At 39.9% G+C, this 23,387-nt stretch overlaps 1 protein-coding gene across 1 annotated transcript in view; it reads left to right on the top strand.

Moving 5' to 3' along the window:
• The window catches only part of CACNA2D3 (calcium voltage-gated channel auxiliary subunit alpha2delta 3), a 512,160-nt gene that overhangs the window by 130,526 nt on the left and 358,247 nt on the right, over positions 1-23,387 (top strand). The window contains exon 4 of the mRNA XM_067303580.1: positions 17,123-17,182. Within this exon, the coding sequence (XP_067159681.1) occupies positions 17,123-17,182 (60 nt within the window). The remainder of the gene's footprint in view (positions 1-17,122; positions 17,183-23,387) is intronic.

Below are 23,387 nucleotides of genomic sequence, written 5' to 3'. Positions count from 1 at the left end.
CTAAGCAGCATGTGCCACAAAAAAAGGGAAATTCAGTGTTGAGGCTACCAGGGTAATGATACCGTTCTATGCTACCATGCCTAGGCTTTCTCTCTAAGAGTCTTAAAAAATGTTTTATTTTTGCCTATCTCAGTCATCTAAAAATTAGCAAGGGAAGGTTATTCAAGATGTCAAATCTGACCACCAGGACATGATTTTGGAGTAATGCATTCTTCATCGAGGGGCGCAATATGTGCATGGGGAACATGGCAGCGCCCACACGGACATCCTGCTGGCAGCAGCAAAATGCCTTGTGTGTGGTGTGTAGGGTCACGCTGCTCAGAAGAGCTGCGAACTGTGCGGGGTGGGAGCCTGGAAGCCGGCAGCAGATCTGTCTCCCATCAGTGCAGGAGGTAGTGAGCTCTGCTGTGCTCTGCTACCCTTCATCTGCCTTCATAACTCCCACTAGTAAAAGCAGAAATTCACTGAAATTCAGTGAAATCAATGAAATGCCGTATGGCATGAGTTTAGTCCCTTGTTTTCAATATGGCTAGTCTTTGAGGGGTTTGCTATTAATTGTGAGGATGCTTAAGTTCTTATAATCAGCAGCAGAGTTCTGTTGAGGTTCCTGGTATTAATAGGTTATACGTATATACTAAAATAAAAAGCCTCTAAAAATGGTATGGAATATACACATATTTAACGTGCTATTGTAACAGAACTGATTTCCAAAATACCATTTTAGGGGAAAATTTTCAATTATTACTACTCAGCATCAAGTTGGTTTTCTATGAATTGAGTTTTTTTTTTTTTTTTTAATTTAAAACTACGGTGCAGCATATAACCTCTTTTAGGTTTGAAAATTTTTCCCAGACTCAAACCAAATAGCCTCATAAAGTCTTTGACTTCCTTATCCCCACTTGTTCTTGATAATTCAGTAGCAAGATTACTCACACCTGGTGCTTTTGTTACTCCTCAATATTCTGATTGCCTCTTGATGCTCTTCAGAATTTGATTCTTCTACAAATGGCTCAGCTGTCTGGAAAAAGGCCGATTGTTGTTTGCTTTCATGAATTTCAGCACTGAGGAGCTCAATAAAATACTCTTCTGGAATTGCATTTGTTTCAGCAAAGATATGTCTGCTTTCTTGTGTTAATTCTTTATCTTGTATTAATATAATTTCTCCATATATTGATATCCTGACAAATTAATCTTGTGTTATTACTACTATCTTTCTTAATCTTCTCCAGTGTTCCATGCAAGTTCTGACTTTCACTTCTCTTTTGAAAAGAAAAATAACATTACATTTTTTTTTCTCTCTGATGCTGACTGATAAATTTCCTCAAGCCCTCTGTTATCCTTTGTTTGGGGGTGGTTCTTATCTCTTTCGGCCCTCTCTATTGCGTATACGATGGTCTCTCATTTGGTACTAGTGTTTTCTGAGACCTCTAGGTACTCTTCTAAAGCCTCAAACTGTTTCCTAGCTATTCCCCAAGGATTTCTTCTTTATATTTTGGATTGCCCATGGCGGAGAATTGTACCTTTATTTGTGATTGCCCAGAAGAATCCAGAGGCTCATCTGTTTTGTTCGTTTCTGTATCACAGCAAGCTTTTGCCTTGCTCTATCAGGATAGTTGTCCTGAGTCACCAAGGTCACCTGAAGCTCTTTCGGTCCCAGATATTAATGTTTTTGCCTTTTTTTGGGCAATAAAGATATGCTTAGCCTTGCTGGTACTCGTGTCATTTCTGGGTACGTGTCTTGATATTCTTGTGCACGTCTTTAAATACGGTGAAACAGTTCTGGCGCGACGCCAAGCGCAGCTCCTGGCCCTCCGTCTGCCGCCAGCGGGGGACCGGGCAGCGAGCGCCCCGGCTGCAGCACGTCCCCTTGCGAAGTGCCCTCTCCTTTAGCCGTGGTGGCCCCGTCTTCTGCTGGCATCAGTTACTTTGCTCCAAAGGCAAAATATCAGTGTAAAGGTTGCGGATCTTTCCATTGAAACTGTGCCAGTGCATGTGTCAGGCCGTATGATGGAATCTGTGTTTATTTCCTTTTTTAACCCCTTTTATTTCAACGACAAGAAGTCACACGTAAACCTAAATTAAATCCTTGTTTCCACAGTCAAGTACTGAAAATGTGTGAAATACCAGGATTAGGGATGACAATGTATTATTTGCATTATGATACGATTGTTAATTATTTAAACATTTCTTATCTGTAGGTCTTCTCACCTAGTACATAGAACAGACCTGCTTTAAGGGTAAAACAGTGGAAAAGAAAATTGTTGTGCATAAAAATTTCATATGTGCCTTCATCTTTTTATCTTTAAGCAAACGGGATTTGCAGTATATGACATGGTGTGCCAGGGATATCTACTCAAAATGACCACCTGGAAAACCTAGCTCTGATTTCTCAAGTGTATGCTAAGAAACCTTGCACTCTACACAGCAATCCCGAAAGTAGGGTTTTTTTTCTGGTTGCCGTCAGCTGAACCCTATGTTCTGTTCTTCACTTTGTTTGCTGGATATTAGTTGCCACAGTAATAATATAAAAAATAAAATTGTTTACTCAAATGTTATTAATTTGCATAAGAGAACAGACAATTTTTGTTATAGACAATTGCCAAAAGGTGGCAGTCTTTCTCCCCAAAATTCTGTGCTGTCTTATTTCTAGAAAATGTTATGTATGTGAACCATAATTTATATCTAGCTGCCCTTGATAATAAAAATTACTCATTAAGCAGACATTGAGGAAAAAACCCTACATTTGAAAGTTTAAGGATGACATGGCTATAGTTATATTTTATTTTGATAGTGGAATGTTAAATAACCAGGCTTTGAAGCGAGAGCAGTGATGGGGAAAGAGCACTTCACAAGTAGATTGCTAATGAGCAAGAACTACTTATTTCAGGTTCAGTTTGTGCTTTAAGTGTTTTGGTTTTTGGAGATGTTATTATGATCTGGCATGTTCGATCAGTAGGCTGCCGTGTTCATCAGTCAACACAATGAAATGCGTAGAAATAATCCACTTAGCAGACAGACATTCATGGTACAGTAGTTGATTTTCCTTTCCAAGTGTGCAGATAAATTGCAGCAAAGCACAGCTTGTTTCCTTAACAATTAGTGTAAAAATGTATCTGATGATAAATAATAACCTTTGCTGAAGACCTGCAAAAAAATCTGGCTATGTATTTTGCATTTTAAAAAGTTCTTTTGAGTTTTTCTGTGTTTGGGGAGGGTCTCAAGCAGAAAGATTGCATTAATTTTAGAAACACTGCAACCTTGTGACCATGTTTAAATACATGCTCACATCTCTCTCTCTATATGTATATGTATATACATGCTTTATCTACTTAAAAGGCTAAAATACTATATTAAATCATTAACTAGACCGTAACCAGATTTTGGTGTGAAATTACTGTTGTGTTTATGGTTACAGGTAAAACTTGTAGTGCGTTTGTTGGAGAGAGTTCAGGCCAGCGACGCTGTATGACCGCGCGGTAGGGAGAATCGCGGACACGGGTCCATCTCGTCGGGTGCCTCACGGAGGCGCGAGTCGGCTCCGGTGCCCGTCGCCGCTGGGCACCGCGCCGGGATGGAGCCCTGCTCCCCTCGCGCCGCTTGCGGCAAGGCAGCCGGGACGCAGCGATGGCGGGCACGCGCTGCGTGCAGAACGCTGCGTGTTTAGGAGCTGATCGAGGAAGATCAGAACTTGGAAAAACCCTCCGTGCTCAGGTAGCATCGCATTGGAGCCTCCTTGGGGAGAGCGAGCTGCCAGGACGCCGAGTGCGCGCTCTCTGCGGGAGCGGCAAGCGGGCTCCGTGGAGCGGGCAGGGAGCAGGGATCCTTCTGCGCGGGCCGGGAGGCGTCTCAGTAGTCTGGACAGCTCGGGCGGGTAGTAACAAGGCAACATCTGTTACAGACCTGATGTTACTGAGTTAAGAGCAAAGAGAAGTAAGAAGTCTTAGGAGAACTTACCAATATAATACTTAAAATTCAGTAATACGATGGGCAACTAAAATGCTCATAAACAAGTTGAAGATAACAGTGGAAGAAACTGTAAACTACTGCAAACTGATGGAGCTGTAATTTATTTTATAAATATGTGTATTATATATACACACACTCTTTAAATAGGTGGTATATATGTACTTTTATATAGCCTATGTTACAGAGTATACATAGAAGGAGTTTCTGAACTTCTCAGTAAATAAATCTATTTTGATGGCCCAGGCAGCTTTAAATTACCAAACAAAATCAGATTTCAGGTGATAGGAACTTAGAGGCAGAAAACAAAATGAGAAATAGAGGGTTATACAGAAGGAACCCTGAAAATGGTACTTACCTTTGTTGGAACTTCACGTTAGTGTTGCATAATGTGGCTAATAGAGGCTAAAAAAGAAAGAGAATGAAAGAGAATGAAACAGACACTTGTGATATTAAAATGAACTTCACAAAAAACCATAATATTTAGAAAAACAATTATAAGATTTGGAATGACTCTTCTGGGATTTATTCAGTTGCTAAACTTTTGTGCGCTTGTCGGTGTCATGAAAAATCTGCCCCTCAAAGACATGAAATTTTGCTGTGCAATGGAGCAAACATACCGAGTTTGTGTACACACTACTGGCTTGCAGCTGGTAGTGGTGCAGGTGTAGGGAAAAGCTCGAGGGCTAAGTTGTGTCCTGCGCTGCACAGTATTCACTAGCTGTTTTTCAGGTAGGCAAGAAAATGAATTCCGTTATGTTCTTCATTTGTTTGTACCTTTGGATTTAGAAAAAATCCAGGTACGTACTGTTTATTTAACAGTACCTTGAAAAGAGGTGTGGAAGTGAAGTCTCAGATTTTAGCCTTTTTCATAAATAGGAAATGATTTTATGGGAAGGCTGAGCAACCTGCGAGCTGAAAGTGCTGTTCAGTGGAAGTAAGCCGGAGGAAAGTTTAGAAGGTTCTTTGAAGTCTGATACCGTGCAGTTTTTGTCAGCAGTGGCAATAAAGCGCAGGACGGTGTTTACCCGCCCGAGGCAGGTCGCGGGGAAGCCGCGGTGCGGTCGAGGCAGGCGGTACCCGCGACGCGCCGTAGCAGCGCAGCGCAGCGCGCGCGGCGTCCCCTCCTTTTGCCCGGGGCACGGAGACAGCGCTTCGCTTCGGATGAGCCGTCTGTGCCCAGGCAGGGCCAAGGGTTTTGAGAGGCTTAAGAGGATCGTAGAAACAGGAATGTTGTTCCATACTGCAGCAGATCAAGGCGTTAAATCAAATCCACCGTGCTTTGCTGAAGCTCTCCAGAGACGTCAGGAGAGACCGTGAGCCTCGCTGGGCGTCAACGAAGGCTCGTTTCAGGAGGTCTCCAGGATGCGTCGGGCTCGAGCGGGGAAGAGCCGGTACCTCGTCTTGCAGAGCTGTTTTGCCTTTCTGAAGGGTGAGGTGAAGTTGAACTTTTATCCCTTGTTTGAAGGTTTGCAGAGTGGAAAGAAAGCAGCAGTGTTTAAATAGATGTTGCTTGTTCATGCTCAAGCAGTCAGGAGGTGAAGACGTTGCCAGCATACAGCTTGCAGACAGGTTTTTGACAAGGCGCTGAATTCCAGAAGTCTCTGCATAAGGGTTTTTTTTCCTCTTGCATGCAGAAATGAGATTCTGTAAACAAGATAAACTCTGGCTGTTTTGCATGTGCTTTTCTGAGTATGAAAAGGAAGCATCTCTCATAGAAATTCTTTTTGAAAGAGTTTGTTTATTGGCAGTAGATACCGGATCAGGAGCCTGTGTTGCTGACAGGTCCATCTATTAAAATCAATAAAAATGATTGCCTCTTAACTCTTCAGGCAGGATCTGCTGGGTGGATAGACTGAGTATTTTACCACAATAATGCCTCTTACTCATTTTTTACTCGCTGCACTGGCATGTATAGGGACACTCAGGTACTACTTGTAAAGTACGTTGAACATGAAGAAGGACTATCTTGCTATACTGAATCTTATTCCTGGGGCTTTTCAGTGAATTGTAATTCCAGATATTCTACCAATAATTACAGTAGTCCACTGTGAAATTTTCAGAGGCAAGAAGTCATTGCTTTGTCTTTTTTTTATTTTTTAGTCTTAAATATATAATTAAGTTGTATAATATTTTGATATAATCTGATTAATATATTAATTATATAGTAGTATGGTTAATATAAATTATATATTAATATATGATTTGTAACAATAATAATATATAATTAAGTTATATAATATTAGTTCATCTTATGTGGACTATGTCATGTACCAGATACAGATAAAATCCAGTTGGTGAGAACTCATTCTAAACCATTTTAGTGTTACATAAAAATAGTCTTTATCATTTAATTCAGTGTTTATTTTTCCTAAGGGTCTATGAAGTAGCCTAATTACTGAGGATGTTTGACTCATCATTGTATCCAGATGTTATAAAAATAATAATTAAAATGCTTGGTACAGAAATATAGCTGAAATGAATGGGAAAACTATAAATCATATTTCATTCATTCTTCATTTCAATAATATTCCATATTTTTCATGACAAACTGCAAACCACTGTTATTATGGAATGGGTTGTATCTGCTAAAAGGGCATGAAAGACTCTATTTAAAAGCCAAATCTAATAAATAAGTCTTTAAGACTGATTGCTCCACAGATTTAATAAGCAATGGATGAGAAATTTCACAGCCTAACAGTGCTACACAAATCCTCCAGGTCGTCTGTCATAAACCCTTCCATTGGCATCGGTGGAGCTGTGTGGAGTTAACACCAGGGCTGGCCCTGCGTGTTTGCTTAGAGCAGCCTCGTGCTGTCGCAGACACGGAGCTCGAGGAAACGGCACGTGTTCTTCTCCCTCGCTTGGGCAGCGTCATTGCCACCGCCGGCTATGGGTTTGTTGGAGTGTGCAAAGCCGAGGTGTTCCCAGAGGCTTCGGTCCGCACAGGTTCACCGCTTAAGGGACTTTTGGCTTAAGAGAAAAGTCCATATGTATTGGAAGGAGAGTTTTAACTAGTAGTTTTTCCCTCTCCTTCTTTTCGTCTCTCGTTTTTGTGATTCCTCTACATTAACATGCTGATCTTGGATTGGAAAAACAGAGAAGTAAGGAGCACCAGCAGCTGCAAGTCTTTAGGGCTTCATGGTTTGTTAGGAAAAAAGTGCATTCTGCACAGGTTTCGCAGGATCTGGGTTGCCTGGGAGTTAAAACTGCTTGTAGCGACGTTAATGCTGCTAGTGCTTTTTGTCCTCCTTAGGAGTTTGAAGGTTGGATGCGAGTTGCTGATGTGAGTTGCCCATACGGCTGCAGAGCCAGTGGTGGTGGGTGAGAGTTATTCAGGCAATGGGGGGAAGCCTTGCCAGCAGGATGGGAAGGTTGACTACTGTCCCATCATCCAAAACAAGTAGAAAACTATTGCTGTAATTTATTCACCATCTTTGCAAACATAAAGTATTTGTTTTTATCGGCTTGGTTACAGTCTTTGGTTGTTGCTTTTTGAACCTGCAGGTGTTAGTTAGCTCTGTGAAGACAGATATTGCTCCCTGAATGCATTTAGAAATACTTTGAGAGTCAAGAGGAAAATTATTAAGAAAAATGAGAACGTTCTATGAAATGAGTTCTCTAGGTCACAAGAAAATCTAGAGGTGTGCCAAGCTTAATGAAAGTGAGGTGCTGTATTGCATATTTTATTTTGTTTTTGAAACAGAACCAAGTACGATAATTAAATGCTGAGCATTTCAGATGATAAAAACTAATTAAGAGGTAAAAGTACAGCAGTCTGTCAGATACTAAAAGAATACAAGTTACAAGATTTTTCTTAATAAAACAAAGCCCCCACTGGATTTGAATTCATTACCTTTACAAAGTAAAGCAGATACGTTATTATCTATGCAGTGCAGCCTTTGCTTGTGGGTTTGGGAATTTGCAAATGTTCCTTTAGTTACAAGGACAATTTAATACTGTTCTCAAGAAAGAGGAAGAAGTATTGGTTATTATTACAAAAAGACTGTCTTTAAAAAAAATTAAGTTTATAGATAGGATAGAGATGGTATGTATATTTAGGCTTCTAGGCTTCTAAATTTGTATATAGACATGGTTTTGGAAAGTGATGCCCCTGTATCATTCTGTGACTTCAGCATGAATTCAGTGTGTGCCACAAAATATTTCTAGGTACATGGAACTTCTGTCTAGTTACCAAGTATGGACATAAGATGCTGGTATTAAGAAGCTAGATATATTTGTGACCAGAGTGTTTCAATATAGCCTTTTTTTCTTTTTCTTACCAGAGCTGCCACAGTATACAAAATTATTAAGATTATATTATCGTTTGGTCTGAAATTTGCTTTTGCAATTAATATCAGTATCTTCAACGGTAATCAAGTCTTCAAAGTGACTAAGTATGGTCTTTGGTCTGTGAGGAAATAACCAAAAAACCCCCCAAAGCATGGGATTTTATCTCTGCAGTTCAGCTGTTTCCAAGAAAGAGACTAGGGAAAAATGCATTGTTTCACTCTTTTTTCAAATAATTCTGATGTTCTTTTCATTAAGAATCTGTAGCACTCCTATGCTTGGGAGCTGAGTCTTGAAATTGGCAGGAGTATGGCCTGACACAGATTTTTCTCTGAAAATCTGTTCCAGCTGGATCAAGTTGTTATCATTTGGAAAATCTGCACAGAGGCATATGGCCATTAGAAACGTATCAGAGCAAAACTCTCTGTAAGTAAAATCTTCAAAGATTCTCTGCACTGTGATTTTCAGTACGTGGTTGAACCAGACTTTCCTGCAATGCACCATTAGTCTGCTGTGGCTGCAGCCAGCAGCAGGCAGCGGAACTGCAAACGGAAAGTCCTTTTGTCCTGAGGTATTGTCAGTGCTCCCAGGCTCCTCCTAGGCCCGGGAGGCTTAAGGAGAGATGTTTTTTGTCTCATTTCTCTCTGTATTCGGGTGAGGGAGCTGGAAAACAGAAGGTCAGCAGCTAAGGGAATCTGTAGATGGGTTTAGATAGGCTGATGATTAGGACAAGGAGAATGGAGAAAAATGAGGTGGTCTAAGGGAGAAACGGAGAGGGAACTGGGTTGGAGAAGCATTGGGACAGATCAATATGAATGGTACAAGATATTCTAGGTGGAGGGAATGAGACTGTAGAAGGAATGGAGAAAACTGGGAACAGGTTGGCAAGGGACTGAGCTGTTGGTAGGGACTTGGAAATGACTGGACATGAGGAATGTGCTTGGCAGTGTGGAAGCTAGGGCTGATGTGAAGAAGGAGCGAGAAGAATTGATAGGTGCTAGGGAAGAGCTTGCGAATAGGGTGAAAAAACTTAGTACGGGAGTTTAGGACAGGCAATGTGAGGATGATGAATTTAGGATATGGAGAGAAGGGTAGGAAAGGAATAGGAGTAGGCCTAGACCGTTGTGTGGTAGGGTAGAAACAGGACTGAGACGTGGTAGGGTTTGAAGGCAGAAAGGGGTGCATTTTAGCATTGAAGTGGGCAGAAGACTCTGTGCCCATATAACCTGAAATGTGGCGCTGAATTTCAGAGTCTCAGGTGAATGCTTGCAAAGTCCATTGATGGTACATATAAAAAATGAATACCTACTGGCATCACTTACTCTGTTAGTGAGAATTGCAAAGGTTTGTTTATGTGGTAATTTTAAGTGTTCTAACCAGCCTAAGTCATATGGAAAAAATGATATGATATCATATCAATAAAGATAGTATAAATATTACTAGGGACTGAAATATAGGCAATTTAATTCTGGCATTTCCTAGCTTTTGCAAGTTTGGCTTTGCAGCTGTAATAGCGTTTGAAGTTTATAACATACCATTTTTGTGCAGTTATAGAAATATAAGAACGCTAATGCTGAATTGTTTAAGTTCTCAGGACACTTATTACAAATAAGGTGGGATGTTTGCTACAGTATCCTCACTCTATCCCAGTTGTGAACTGACGCCAGGTATTGAGGAGACAGCCTCCCCCAACCCCTTTCTCCATGAAGTACTCCTTTCTTCAGTTACTGAAGAAAGTACTTCTTTCACACTGTTACCGTGCTCTTCTCAGTATCTACTTATGGCATTTTTACCACCTATTCCATTTGTAATATGAAGATGGGAAGCTTTTAGTAGAAAATTCCATTTGAGTTTGATTTTTTTTTTTTTAGGTTTTTCTTTAATTTAGTCAATATCAGCAACTGAAATCCTGGCCCCGTGGAAAGTCAGTAACAACAGTCCAACTGACTTTGCTGGAGACAGAGTAATATCTATTGTTTTCATGACCTGGTTTGATCTGAAAGCAAAGACAAGGCTCAGTGTCTTGTGATTGAGTGCTGGGCTGGGCAATGGAAATAAGTCCCTGCAAACTCAGGAACTGACCTTTATTTCCAGTAATAAATCTTATTTTTTGTTGTGTCATAATATCTGGCTGGAAACAGGAAGAAGGACTGTATATCACAGTTGATTTTGTTGAACTGGACCACAAATTGCAAGTTGAATTTGTATTAACTTGGGGGTTGAGCCTTAGTGCAGAGGTGAGGAAAGGAGCTGAGGGAGAGAGCAAAGACGATTCGGTTCACTTGGTGCTTCTCAGTGTCAGCAGAGGCACAAACACCGCGACACAGTGGCTAGTCCCAGGGCTGCCAGCAGGACAGTGGTACCTCAGAACTCCTTCCCCCTATTCTGTCAGCATGGGAATATTCCCACTTTTTCCTCAGCTCATTTGTGTTGCACATATGGTGTGGGATTCATCTCCCTTAACTTCGGTCATATAAACATCTAATAAAGAAAAGAGAGAAGAAAAAGCTCCAAGTGCATCCCAGTATCTCATATATTATATTAGAGTGAGATGAGCTGCTATCTGGAGTTTTCTGTCTCTACATATGGAGGAAGTTTAGTTAACTAATGTAGAGAAATGATTAACCTTAAATGGTTAAGGTTAGGTGAGATGATTCCTACCAGTTTTGTATTGTTATTCACATGTAAACAGTTATCCCAAACCTTCCTTCAGCAATACCTGCTAAACATCCAGTAATGCTTCTGAAAGGCAGATAAACTGTTTTTGCTCAGATATTTTGCAAGTCCCACGGCTCTCAAATGCAGAAAGACTCTCCAGGCAGGAGCAAAGGCTGCACACACATGCCAGCTTCCTTTGGTTTTGGAAGGTGTTTTACAAAGTGACATTATAAATACATTCTTGTAGTTTTGTGGAAGAGAGCAGCACACCAGTTGTGAATTATTAATGGCAAACAAAACCAACATCCACAGTTCTCTACTACACTTCATGCTGCCGTATTGCAAGTGAAATTAAAAAGAGATATGAAGGTATTTCCAGAGAATTACTTAACCTTGAGCAAATACCTGCATGGTGTGAACTGCTGAGGAACCTTCCCCTCGCCCAGAGGCAGGAGAGGTGGCTGAAGGAGCTGGTCACTGCTGTGTCACTGTCATGCTCTCAAAAGCCATGGAAGATGCTTTCCTTCCCCAGGCAGACAAGCTGCATTTAAATATCCCCGAAGCAGCTTTAAAGATGTGTCTGTGGTTAAACTGAGCCCTTGATAGCTGGGATTTACGGAATTGAAAGAATAGAATAAAACCATATTTAGCACATTGTTTCTTTCTGCTCTGCGTAAGATGTAACACAGTGACAGCAGATTTGGTAATCTGCGTGTTTTGTATCTGTTCTATTGGCTTTGCACAGCCAGGAGAACACGGTGTAAGACAAACGCCTGCAGTCTTCCTTTCCGTGCCATGGCAATCTCCAGGCACCACAAGCTCGATGTAGCACAGACCTAGTTAAGTTAGAAATGCATCTGATGACACCAAGATTGTCTTAGCTGCTTTTATGCAACATACACATTTCCTGTACTTTATCATAACTAATCCATTTACAATTTCATTTCTGTATGTCCAACTATTTGGTAAGCTGAACTGTTTATATTGCTTCAGAAAACCAGCGAACACTCTAACAGTGGTGAACCTGAAAAACTGCCAGTCTTGAATGAATGCAAGGGGAATAACTGAAGTTATTCACAATAACTGCGTGTTCTGGGCTTCTAATTTGTTCTTGTTTTTTATTTGTAGCTTAGGGGATTGTGCTTTGATGCATCACTCAGTGTGGCTGAGCATCGTCTACTTTGTTGTTGTAGTGGTATTTGAGTCTTACAGCCATCTTTTGTAGGGCATGAGCTGCAAGATTGTAATCTGTCTTAAGCCACAAGCAGTAGGAACTCTAACATCAGGTAACGGGAGTTAAATAATTTGCAATTTATCTTAGGCACAGCAGTGGCAATTTTAGTGATGGAGCTTCTAGAAAATACCTCATAACTGAGGAGTGCTGAGAGTGGGAAGCAAAATAAGCTGCTGAGCCTTCTGAAAAGAGGAAACGATTTACTTTCACCCTCCTCCCTCTCCCCCTTTACCTCCTCCCCCCTAAAAAAGCAAAATTGCAAGGCTGTCATCTTTCGCCTGTCTGTTTCTGATGGTTGCAAATATTCCTTCAAGGTCAGCATCAGTCTCTGATATCTAAAACTGCTCCTCTGTTGGTTACGGCAAGCATGTGCAGAGCTATTTGCAATAAAATAGTGAGACTGAGAGGCCTGTTTGCACATTGGTGCATTCATCGCCATGTTATATGATACTGTTTTCAAGCATAGAAAATAATAGAGATACTGATGAACAACAAATATTCTCTCTTGGCTTTCTTCCCTTCTCCACTAAATGAACTGTGAAACGAGCACGCCCCAGCGCTCTGATGGGCCTGAGGAGGACTTGCAGCACAGGTACCACCTAGGCCAGAATATTACCTAAGCTCACTTCATGCTAATAAATCTTTTGTTTTTCCGGGACAACCCAGCCTTTTCCAAAGTTTGCAAAGCACCTGCAGCCTTACAGATTTCCTGGAAAGGAAATCCCCTTTTCACTTCTGAAATGAACCCCAAAATGGGGAAGTCATAGGAAGGTACCTGGGTAATGCTTGTTAAGTTTGGTAATCTATTGCTGAACGCTCCTACATGCGCAGCGTAGGCTTTTCATGGAGTCGTCAGTGGAGAAAATTGCTCTGATGATTGAAACACAAGTTCTGGTTTCTCTCCCAAGACTGTACTCAGCTGCTGAACTATATTTTAACTAGTTATCTGGCCACACTTCAGCAAATCTTTTTGGCATGTTCACAGCTCAGTTACTATACATTTTATTTGGAAATTAGATGCTCAAATCAATAATAGAGGTTATTAAAATCGCACTGAGTATTTCACCTGAGAAAGGGTATCAAGAATTTTCCACATGCAGAATCTTACTGATTTCTGTTTGGTCATATAACAGAAAACGTGTTACAAAACGTGAAAGAAGTAAGCTTTAAAAAATGAGGAATGGTTTTCCTTTGTTTTTTACCTGCTGTCCTTATTTCACAAGGTTTGTTCACCTTGTTACAATTTCGTATATAAAAGTCTGGGAGACAGGCTTTTAAAGTTATGTAAATTGTGTTTTGGTGACTGTTCTGGTCTTTTGAGGTCTGATATTTCTCACACCTCCGGGGTGCTTGCCCCGGCTTTATCCATGCTGCACTCTAAGATACTGGTCAAGCCAGTTGCTCTTTCTCTCAATTGCACATATTGGGAACATTAGGAGGATTAACCAGGAACTTCAGTTGAACTGTGCCATAGAACGTGAAGATTGTTTTTTATCTACAGACTGAATGCTGTGCTTGACTTGCGTATGCATACACATGCAAGCACCTTTCCACATGTACGGTTAATTATGCTCTTAAAATGTATACCCTTAAATGGTGCACCTCCAACAATAGCTCATTCAAAGTTCGTAATTCATTCTGTGCAAAAGCATATAGATAACCGCAATTCCCTTCAGAATAACCAGGGCTTGGTAAGCAGTCATTGCTACAGCAGTGATTTTAGAGCATGTTTACTCTAATGAAAATATATTGGCATTTGTATAAAGAGTGTCATTAGAAACTATTAAGTTAAAATTGCTAATCATGCTAAGTGTTAAACAATCATTGCTAGATAGCTGTTCAGTCATTAAAATATTTCTAAAAGTTTTTTTGGCCTTAATATAAAAATGTTGCTGTATTACATATGGTTTCTATATTTTTGCCTCCAGAGTTTTCAGGAATTTTTTCCATCATGTTTTATCCCTTTGGGGACTGTCATAAAAAATAACTCGTTTGTATACAATTTATTCATTCTGATATCATCTGTGTAGATCTACTAATATGTCATTTTGTGCATTTAATCTTATTACTAGCTTACCTTTTTCATAGCTATTCCGGTTTTCTCACGGTCTACTTCATCCTGGTGCTGAGATATTTAAAGCAAACGTTTTGGTTAGGGAGTATTACATAGAAAATACACCATATGGTTGTGTTGTCTACATTCAGTGTACCAAAATTTAAATTTTCTTATTGGTATGGGGATGTTGAAGCACGTAACGTGAATGTATATTTGCATCCGCCTGTCGAAGGAAAAATATATAGGAAGATTGTTCACTTATTTGTGGTGCCACCTCCTGTGGAGAATGTTGCATTGGAAGTGTGCTAGAATGGGATATAGCTTTTTTTGAAAGAGCAGAGATAACAACTGAAACTTAAATAGGGAATAAATCAGTAAGTTATCCATCAGTACTTTCCATTTCTGTGCTGCGCTCCTTACCAGGTTGTCTGTTCTGTTACCCATCTTACGCTTCTCTAGCTATTTCTTGTACATGGGGATAAATCTTAGTTTAAATTTATTTCACTGAGGAGAAAATGTAATTGAAACGCATTGGGATCAATACAAACTATATAAGAAGCTATGAATTATTTTTCTAGCCCACTAGGTACTAAGGTGGAGGCACTGGTATCTCATGAAATACTAGAATAATTTTCTTCTGGTGAGTAAGTAAATGTTTCTTCATGGAAAGAAAAACATGCTTAATGTTTCTTTTTTCCCCTCTATTCATTTCTGTGTGAAGAAGGTTTTTGGCCCTTCTTTGGTTTTGTTGACTCAGTTTTTAATTAAAAATACTGATCACTGTCATGGTCTTTTGTATTACATGTGCGCAGAGCAGTAACGCGGCCGCGGCTGTGACATAAAGGAGCGCACACGTGCAGAAGCGCATCCTGTCCGTGCCTGATGAATGAGGGCTGGATTTGTTTAAAAAGAAAAAAAAAAAGGATTCAGCAGGTCGCTAGCATGCTAAGATGAGCTTCTGGGATCACTCCGTCATTTTTTAAGAGTCTGCTACGGTTGCTGCGAGGCTGAGCTCTCGGGATAGTCAGCCTGGGGTACTTCTCTCTTTCAACTAGGAACGCAAAACAGTTGCGGTCAAATTGGCGTCTCCTCACCTTTCACACTGCAACGTCTTTCTACTACCCCTCTTAGAATATAAGCGTATCTCAGGTAAATAAGCGCATTCAAGCTTACTGTTCGGTGGGCTCAGTGCCCTAGGATTCCAGCGTTTCGCCTGGAACGTTGTTCCGGCGGCTCTCGCTCCCGTGGAAGGTGCCTGGCTTTCCCTCGCGCCGCCGGCCGTGGTCTGCCGTTCGGCCTTGCCCGCGGCCTCCTCCGCCCGCGCGCGCGTACGCGGGAGCGGAGCCGCTCGGTTCTCGGGGCAGGGCGGGCCTGGGCTCTGCTGGGCCTGGAGCCGCTCCGCTCCAGCTCCGCTTCAGGTCGGAAGGGTCTGGGGAGGGCGGGCGGGTTGTGCCGCGGCGGAGGCGGCGCGGGGCTCCGGGCGGCCGGACGTTGCCGGCTCCCTGCCGCTGCGCGGGCTCCGGGAGCGTGCTAACGAGCGGGGCTCGGCTGTAAAACCGCGTTTTTGTCGAACCGCTCACTCTGAATCGGCAACCAGAAGTATTTGGAAAAACATATAATATAAAAAATATATAGTGGTTCAGTTTCCATTACAGTTCAAATGGAAGAGCAATCAGTACGAATTCCGATTCCAATCTGGTTCATCCAAAGATGTGCAAAACAAGTGCACGCAGGTCTGAAAAGGGGAGCAAAATTGTGCCGGGCTGCCCGGCTCCGAGTGCCTGCAGCTAACGCTTCGGGACGCTAAACGTTTGGAACGTGCACGCTGGTACCTGATACATCAGGGAGTGTTGGAAATAACAGATCCGAGTGCTCTGCGATGGATCGTGCTTTGATGACTTTTTGGTTGTACGTACATGAATGTTCAGTGGGATTAAATAAAAATCAGGAGGAGTTACTTTCATAGTTAAAATATTCAGAACTATGAAGAGCCGTAAAACAAGATCTCAGAGAGGATGTCGCGTCTTCTCTCGGGGGAACGGCTGCACGGAGCCCCTGCCGGAATCGCACCTTTCAAGTACCGCACAGAAGCAGTGACCGCGTTCTGTCCGGTTTGGGGTTTTTTTTGTTTTGTTTTTTTCTTAGATAGTAGTAAGGAAGGCTACTTCCTTACTGAAGGAATATTCTGAATATTATCACTAAGAGGAAAAAATACTGCAACTGTTCATCTCCTTTTTAGCTGTTGAGGAGATATAACACCATTCAGTAAATGTTACTTCTGTTGCGGCAGAAAGATCATGTTGTGATTAGGCACCATGTAAAGGTAGTATATACAACGCTTTAAATTTGCTAAGGAAATGAATCTCATCTACATTTTTCTGATCTTTTATATCTGACATGCTATCTAGAAGTTCCTTTTTATTCCCATTGCCTGCAATCAAGAATTAGTAAATTATTAGGCAATACCTCTCATTTTAATTTAAAGAAAGATTGGAAAAGGGCTCCTGCATCCAAAACAATGTCCTGAATGTCGAACAGCTTTACTTGGTTTTGTTTCTTTTAGAAGTCAGTAGCACTATGGGAGCTGCATGGTGCTGAGCATTTCTGAAAAAAATGACCTTCATTTTTTTTCTTTATTAATTAGCGATTCAGCTCTTCTGATAATTTTGTACCAATCATGGCTGCTGAGTGTTTAAAAAAATCTGGTCTCTCTCTCTCTTTTTCTTTTTTTAAATTTGGCTTATTTATTTATTTATGCTTTTTTTTCTTTTAATAGAGTATCGTAGTAGATAGCGTGGGGTGACAGTGAATTACGCAATTCTCAAACAATACTTTTTTGTTATCATACTGGAAGAAACACTTGGATTTAAAGATGTTATCTATTATTCCAAAAAATATATTTCTTATTTTCTTTTTTTCAGCGTCTTGTTGAAGCTGCGGAAGATGCTTACTTGAAACATGAGTTTGATGCTGACTTGCAGGTAATTAGTAATTATTTTCTTAAATATTTACCATTAGAATGTACTGTAAAGGTTGATACAATAGTTTACTCGAAGAACTGCTGTAGAAAGCCAAGCATGTGAGTAATAGCAGGATGCTGATTACAGAAAATGGGATTAATGAAGCCTGGCTCAGTATTTTGACAGGTTATGCATTCAGTGTTTGTGTGTTGGGAGACCTAGCAGGTGGATTTTACTCTTTTCGAGATTTCATTTAAATTCCCTGCATGTCTGCTTAGGTCAAGATTTTTAAATACAGTAATTAGCAGCATGTTTCATCGTTGCAGTGTCCTGGCAAGGAATTGTTCTACAGAGAGTTGAGTTTGCAGATGGGCTGGGAGCCCACAGGGCCGGGCTCGGGATGACCTTGCTTTGTGCAGTGATTCGCGCCTGGAGCTGCGACTAGAGCAGGCACCATTTTTTTCCCTACCTAGAAGCCCTTGGAGCTGTACCATTATTGTCTCAAAACGTTGCTTTTAGGAATAACGCAGGAGAGTGAAGCACTGCGGCAACATACAGTTAAAAATGTTTAAGAGAAAAACCTTCGAGAAAATAAGACAATTAGTTAATAAAAAATAAAAATAAAAAAATCTAACAATAGAAAGTTTAAAAAAAGCATTACTCAGTGCTTAAATGAGTAAATACCTTTGTGCCTTTAATAAATTCCTACATCCTTGGTTTCTTGAATGCCATCTTAGGTGGTGTTTTATTTACTTTGACTCCAGCTATCTAAATCTAATTTTTAAACTTTCTGTGAATATTAGTCATATGTCTGCTTAAATATTGAACTTAAACATTATGGGAAATGGAGACTTCTCTTTCTATTGACTTCTTTCAATACGTGTATTTAAGGAATACACAGAACTGTAAGTTTACCAAGTAGATTTACCATGGTTACTTCCAGTAATCAAAAAATATTTTCTTTTAATGAGAAGATGATGCAAATAACTGATTTCTTTGCAGAAAGAGAAAAACCTGAGTGAAATTTTCAGAGCTCAGGATAAAAAACTGGATTTAGAAGGCTGTGATATTGTGATCAGTGCATATTGGAGTAAGGATAAAATGAGAGCATTGAAAATGATTATTCATATTATTGTTGTATTCAGTGAGTGCTGGCTTCTGTTCTCAAATGCCTTAGAGCTCTGTTGCATCCCAGCCTTTTAGAAGTGTGCCGCGTTTCATTTTTTGAACTTTGTACCTTGAAGAAATAGGAGCTATTGTCTGAATAAATCAGAAAAACACTTACAGAAGATTTTTTAAAGGTCTAGAGTAAGTGCTGCTTCACTGCAGGATAGTTCCCACTTTGCCGAAGTCCTTCATTTGCTGAGGCTTTGAAGGTATTAACACTTTCAGGAAGCCAGTTAAAAGCCATTTGTGTCAGCAGCATTAACAGGACAATCAAATCTTTGTGTAGGGCTCTGTTGTTTATTACTGTCATGGTCCATTAAAGCTAATCAATTGTTAATCTTGGTTTGAGCGACCCCTTTGCAACCCTTGCTGGGTGATTGTTGTTCTTTATCAAAAATCTCATCATACCATCTGCTCAATATAAAATAATGGCCCAGAATGATTTGATAGTGTACATGGAAGTGGAGGGGGACAGAAGGCTTATATAATATACAGTTGATATAATTCTGCTATCTAGGAAGAATTTGTGGAGTTTCTTTTGCCTTGGCCTAGATGGGGAAGACAAGATTAAATGCTTTGAATTAGTGGTATATGATACAGCACCGTTCTGTGCTCTTTGTGCTTGGTTATTCTGGAAATAGGAAGCAGATAAAGAAACTGCTTTTGTGCTTTTTATTGGTCCAACATCACCTCTTATGTCTTGAGGACAGTATAGATAATATTGTGGCAGTACATAAAAATGATCTAAGGGAGAAATAAAATTATATTAATATTTTTATTGACTGTGAAAAAACACTGACTTAAAGAAAATAACAACTGCAAGAGTTCATCTGTTAGATTGTTAGTAGTCTCTTCAGTAATGCTGAAATTATATTATTCAGTCAGGTCAGACTTGGTCCCATATGGGTATTTTTCTCAGTAACATTTTTGTTTTTATCCTTAGTTATTCTATAGGCATTCTAATCAATATGCTGTAATGCTGCATAATGATCTAAGCAGTCAAGTATCTATCCTTGGCAATGAATCTATTGGCACCACCACCAAAAACCTTGTAGTTATAAACATAAATAAAACTGCCTGTGAATTGAAACAAATAAATCAAAATGGTTGATATGATGTTTAACTCATCAGCATTATATATTGCAAGCTTGAGTAATGGCCAAACTCAGAACTGGAGGGATCTGCTGTTACAGTTTTAACCTGCAGTATTTGGGCTTGGTCTTTGTTTCTCCCAGGGATTTGAACCAAGAGCTGCAGTCATTGCAAGCTGTAAGGAAATGACCTTCTAAATGTCACTTAAATTTGAACCTCTAAGCCAATCCAGGATGTATATTGTTTCAAAGTTATTCTACATAGGATGATATTAAGGACTGTTTTCAAATTGTTCTTAAGTGGAGCAAGTATGTTTATTCATGCCTAATAGTGTATTTAGGGATATAAGATATATTAACATTCGTATTGCTGTGGCAAGTTGCCTTGTCACAGTATTTCTAGTCTTACAGCATCCCTCGTCTTGCTTTATACTGGAGGCTGTCTCTGTGCTTGCCTCTGTGTAAAGTGCAGTAAGGTTTGATCCATTCCTGCTGAATCTTGTGGCTTAACATGGTGAAAAAAGCTATATAGGGACCAACTGCCAAGCACGGACCCAGCAGGAGTACTGGATGTTGCAGGTTCTGAAAAGATTTTGTAGCCATCTTCTAGTTTGGTTGACTTAACATTTCCCAGAGAAATATATTTTGGAGGAAGAAAAGAGAGTAATATCGCTCCATAGGAGGTGATTTGTTCAAAAGAAATTTTAAATCATTTGTAATCGTTGTGGTTCTTACCTGAAATTTGGCCTCCTGATCCTTTAATTACTTTGTGCTTGGGTATGTGTTCCTTAAGATGTAAACCTCCTTGTTACGATTCACTGGAACCACGGTGGAGTTTGTGTTCAGACCCCTGGAAGAGGCTCTGATGTGGGGAACTCTTCGCGAGAGCTGTCGTGTACCTAAGGACTTGCTGCATGTGCAGTCCCTGCAACCACACAGATGTGGAGGTGCTCTTCTCCCACCACGTTTCCTGAAACCACTGGAAGCTGGGCAGATTTTGGTGTGGAAAAACACCCCAGTGGGATGCTGAGCTGCTGTTTTTATGTGGTTACTACGTAGGGTGTTAAAGCCCACCTAAAGGTGTAGCGATGTGGTTTGTGTTGGTGCCTAAGTTTTCTCTACGGTATCACAGCGTTTACATGAGAGTGTCTGAGCTCGCTCTTAGGATATTTTTGGTGCCATAGAAATACAACACAGTGTTGTTGACATCTGAACAGAGTTCAGGATAAGATCTGTTATAGTATTGTATTATTTCCGTTTTTCAGTGACCTCAGGAGGTGGATGCATTAGCAGTGAGACTGATGCTGGAGTTCATGATAGACCAATAAAAGTAACTTGCATCTGGTTTCTTATAAACTTTAAAAAATATAATAATTTTAGGATCAATGAAGATTTGTAATACTCAGTTAATCGTACCCAGTTTTCATGCCTTTGACACCAGTGCCAGGAGGAAGTCATTTGATAAACTGTTTCAATATGGCTATTGGTTCATTTGCAAAACTGTTCCATTATACACATCAGCTAGGTGGTTCTTTTATTCGCTGTCTGTTCACTAAGTACATCAGTTCACTTGCAGTATATTCCAGCTGAGTTTTCTGCACAAATGTGTGATATGATAATAAAAATGAAAAGTTATTTCTCCGTAATAGAATCTAAGCTAGTGCACAGTCGACGTCGCTTGAATTATTAGATGTTTAGACAGATACCTGTCAGTTGTTTCCTTTTCAAATTGTTGTATTTTCACTTTTGTATAGGATAGGATAGGTTCAAGTCCCAATCCTTTAAGATAGTTGAGTTTATTTCAATTTTATGCCACAAAGATAGATTAGGATTGTTCAGATAGTTTTTAGAAAAGTGTCACTTTCTTCTGAAAATACTCTTAGTTACAAGTATAGTGGGGTAAAAAAGGATAATGTTATAAAGCTGCTTTTCTATTTTTTGTTTTTTGGACCCATAATATATGATAAAGTTGTAAGGAAGAGGTTTTCAAAAGTACATCAGATCTAGGTACCTGTCTCCCAGCTTTCACTGGCTGCTCACTCCTGATTGCACTTTGTGTTGTTGAAAATCTTGAAAATATTGACTGTAGAAACATCTGGTGACATGAGCAGGCACATATTTAAGGATTTTCCAGTGGTTTACCCAGGTGAACTTTTTATTTTTTATTTTTTAATACATATTTGACCCTCTTGGAAAATCTGCAAAAGGTGTGTCTCCAAAGGTTTAACTGGAAAGCAAAATTAGCAAAAGAGGGCTGGGGAACAGAATTAGTCCAGTCCATAAGCTCTACAGTTTTGGGGTCTAATCCTGCAACTGCTAACGATACTAGACAGTTTATTGTTGTCTTTCAAGGGGAGTTGCTTGACTTACCATAATTTTGAAATTCAAACCGCTAGATATAGAGCCTAAATATAGACATAGAAGCATAACTTAAATTGCTGCTACTTTTTTAAATTCTGACCTATACGTTTATCTAGCATAATGATACCATGCAAAAATTTATAATGATGCATTGTTAAGTGCTGAAGTATTAAATTAAAATTTAATCAAATAGATGGTAATTACATTGATATCAGTTACTGGAAAATACAAGGACAAAAGATAATTGAGAATAGCTATTCTGCATAATCTTATTAATTTTGTATTACAACACATGCATTACTTTCATGTTAGTATTTTAGAAAAGTCTGTTTGCATATTTATTATCTCAGTAATTTTGAATGAAGCACATGATAACTAGATTTACACTCTATTGGTATTAATGTTTTTCTGGCTGTTAGAACTATACTCACAAGACCTAAGTCTGCTCTTGAGGTGTCCTGAACATCCACAATTCAAAGGGAAATCTGTTGGACTTGCAAGCACTCAGAACCAATCATTCAAATGACGTTTTGAAAAGTGGATTTAAAACAGCAATAGAGCATCTAAATTTTGATGTGTTTCATGGATTAATTATCCAAGGTGCTTGCTGATTCAAAAATCAATCTTTCTAAATTCCAAGCCTGGAAATCGAACATGAGATCTGACAATCTGGCTTTTTTGTGGCAATTTTAATTATTTTGCAGCCCAAATTACTCTCAACTATATTTGTACTGCGCATGGAAAGTGTTCCTGGACCTCGTAAGAAAACATGAAGCAAAGATCCTTAACTAGCACAAGTCTAAGCTGGTTTTGATGGTCCTGTGCAACTCTTCCTGAAGTAGCTACTGTGGACACAAGACAGTTTATTCAGTTGTAAATGGAGCTCCTTCCAAGCCCGAGGTGCGTCACCGGGACCTGCTTGATGGGCTGGTCACTGTGTTCCTCTAACGCTTCTGACCCTGCGACTGGTTCTTCCATAAGTTTGTGTGTCCAGCTGAAGGCACAATCTGAATACACCTATGATGCAGAAATGATAGAGGAATCTTGCTGGGACCTGCAGAATTTGTTACTCTTGAACTTCCTGAGTAGTTCAAAGTTTTCCATACTGATCAAAAGTTAAGGGAGATCAAGGAAAAACAGTCAACATAGAATTCCCCACTGTTGTTAAAAACAAAACAAAAACAAACCCCAAACTCCTAAGAATTACACTGCAATTTGAGGGCTAGGATGAAGGAAAAAGGGCAATAAAAGCTTCCATCCTATCTGCCCTTTCAAAGCATACACATAGCGAGTCAGAACTGCAAAGCAGAACAGGACACGCTTATCCTAAATGATCAAAGCATCAAGTAGAGTCTTTATTCTGTTTTAGTTTTTCCTCTGTTAAATAAACTTTTTCAGAAAATGAATCTTTGTCTGTTTCTGTAAGGAAAAAGAAAAGAAAGAAAAAAGCTCCATCTTTGCAGCTCTTAATTTAGTTTTACTCATACTAATTCAGGACTTCGCAGCTGCTGTGATACTGGTGCTGTACCAAACTGACTTCCCGATTTTTAGCTCTAAGGAGAAGCCCTTTCAGAGAAGAGAACTTTAACTTTACTCTTTACTATTTA

This window comes from Apteryx mantelli, chromosome 12 (assembly GCF_036417845.1).
Source record: "Apteryx mantelli isolate bAptMan1 chromosome 12, bAptMan1.hap1, whole genome shotgun sequence".
NCBI classification, from domain to species: Eukaryota; Metazoa; Chordata; class Aves; order Apterygiformes; family Apterygidae; genus Apteryx; species Apteryx mantelli.
The sequence above is the reverse complement of the archived record's forward strand: the minus strand, read 5'-3'. Positions and strand labels throughout refer to the sequence as shown.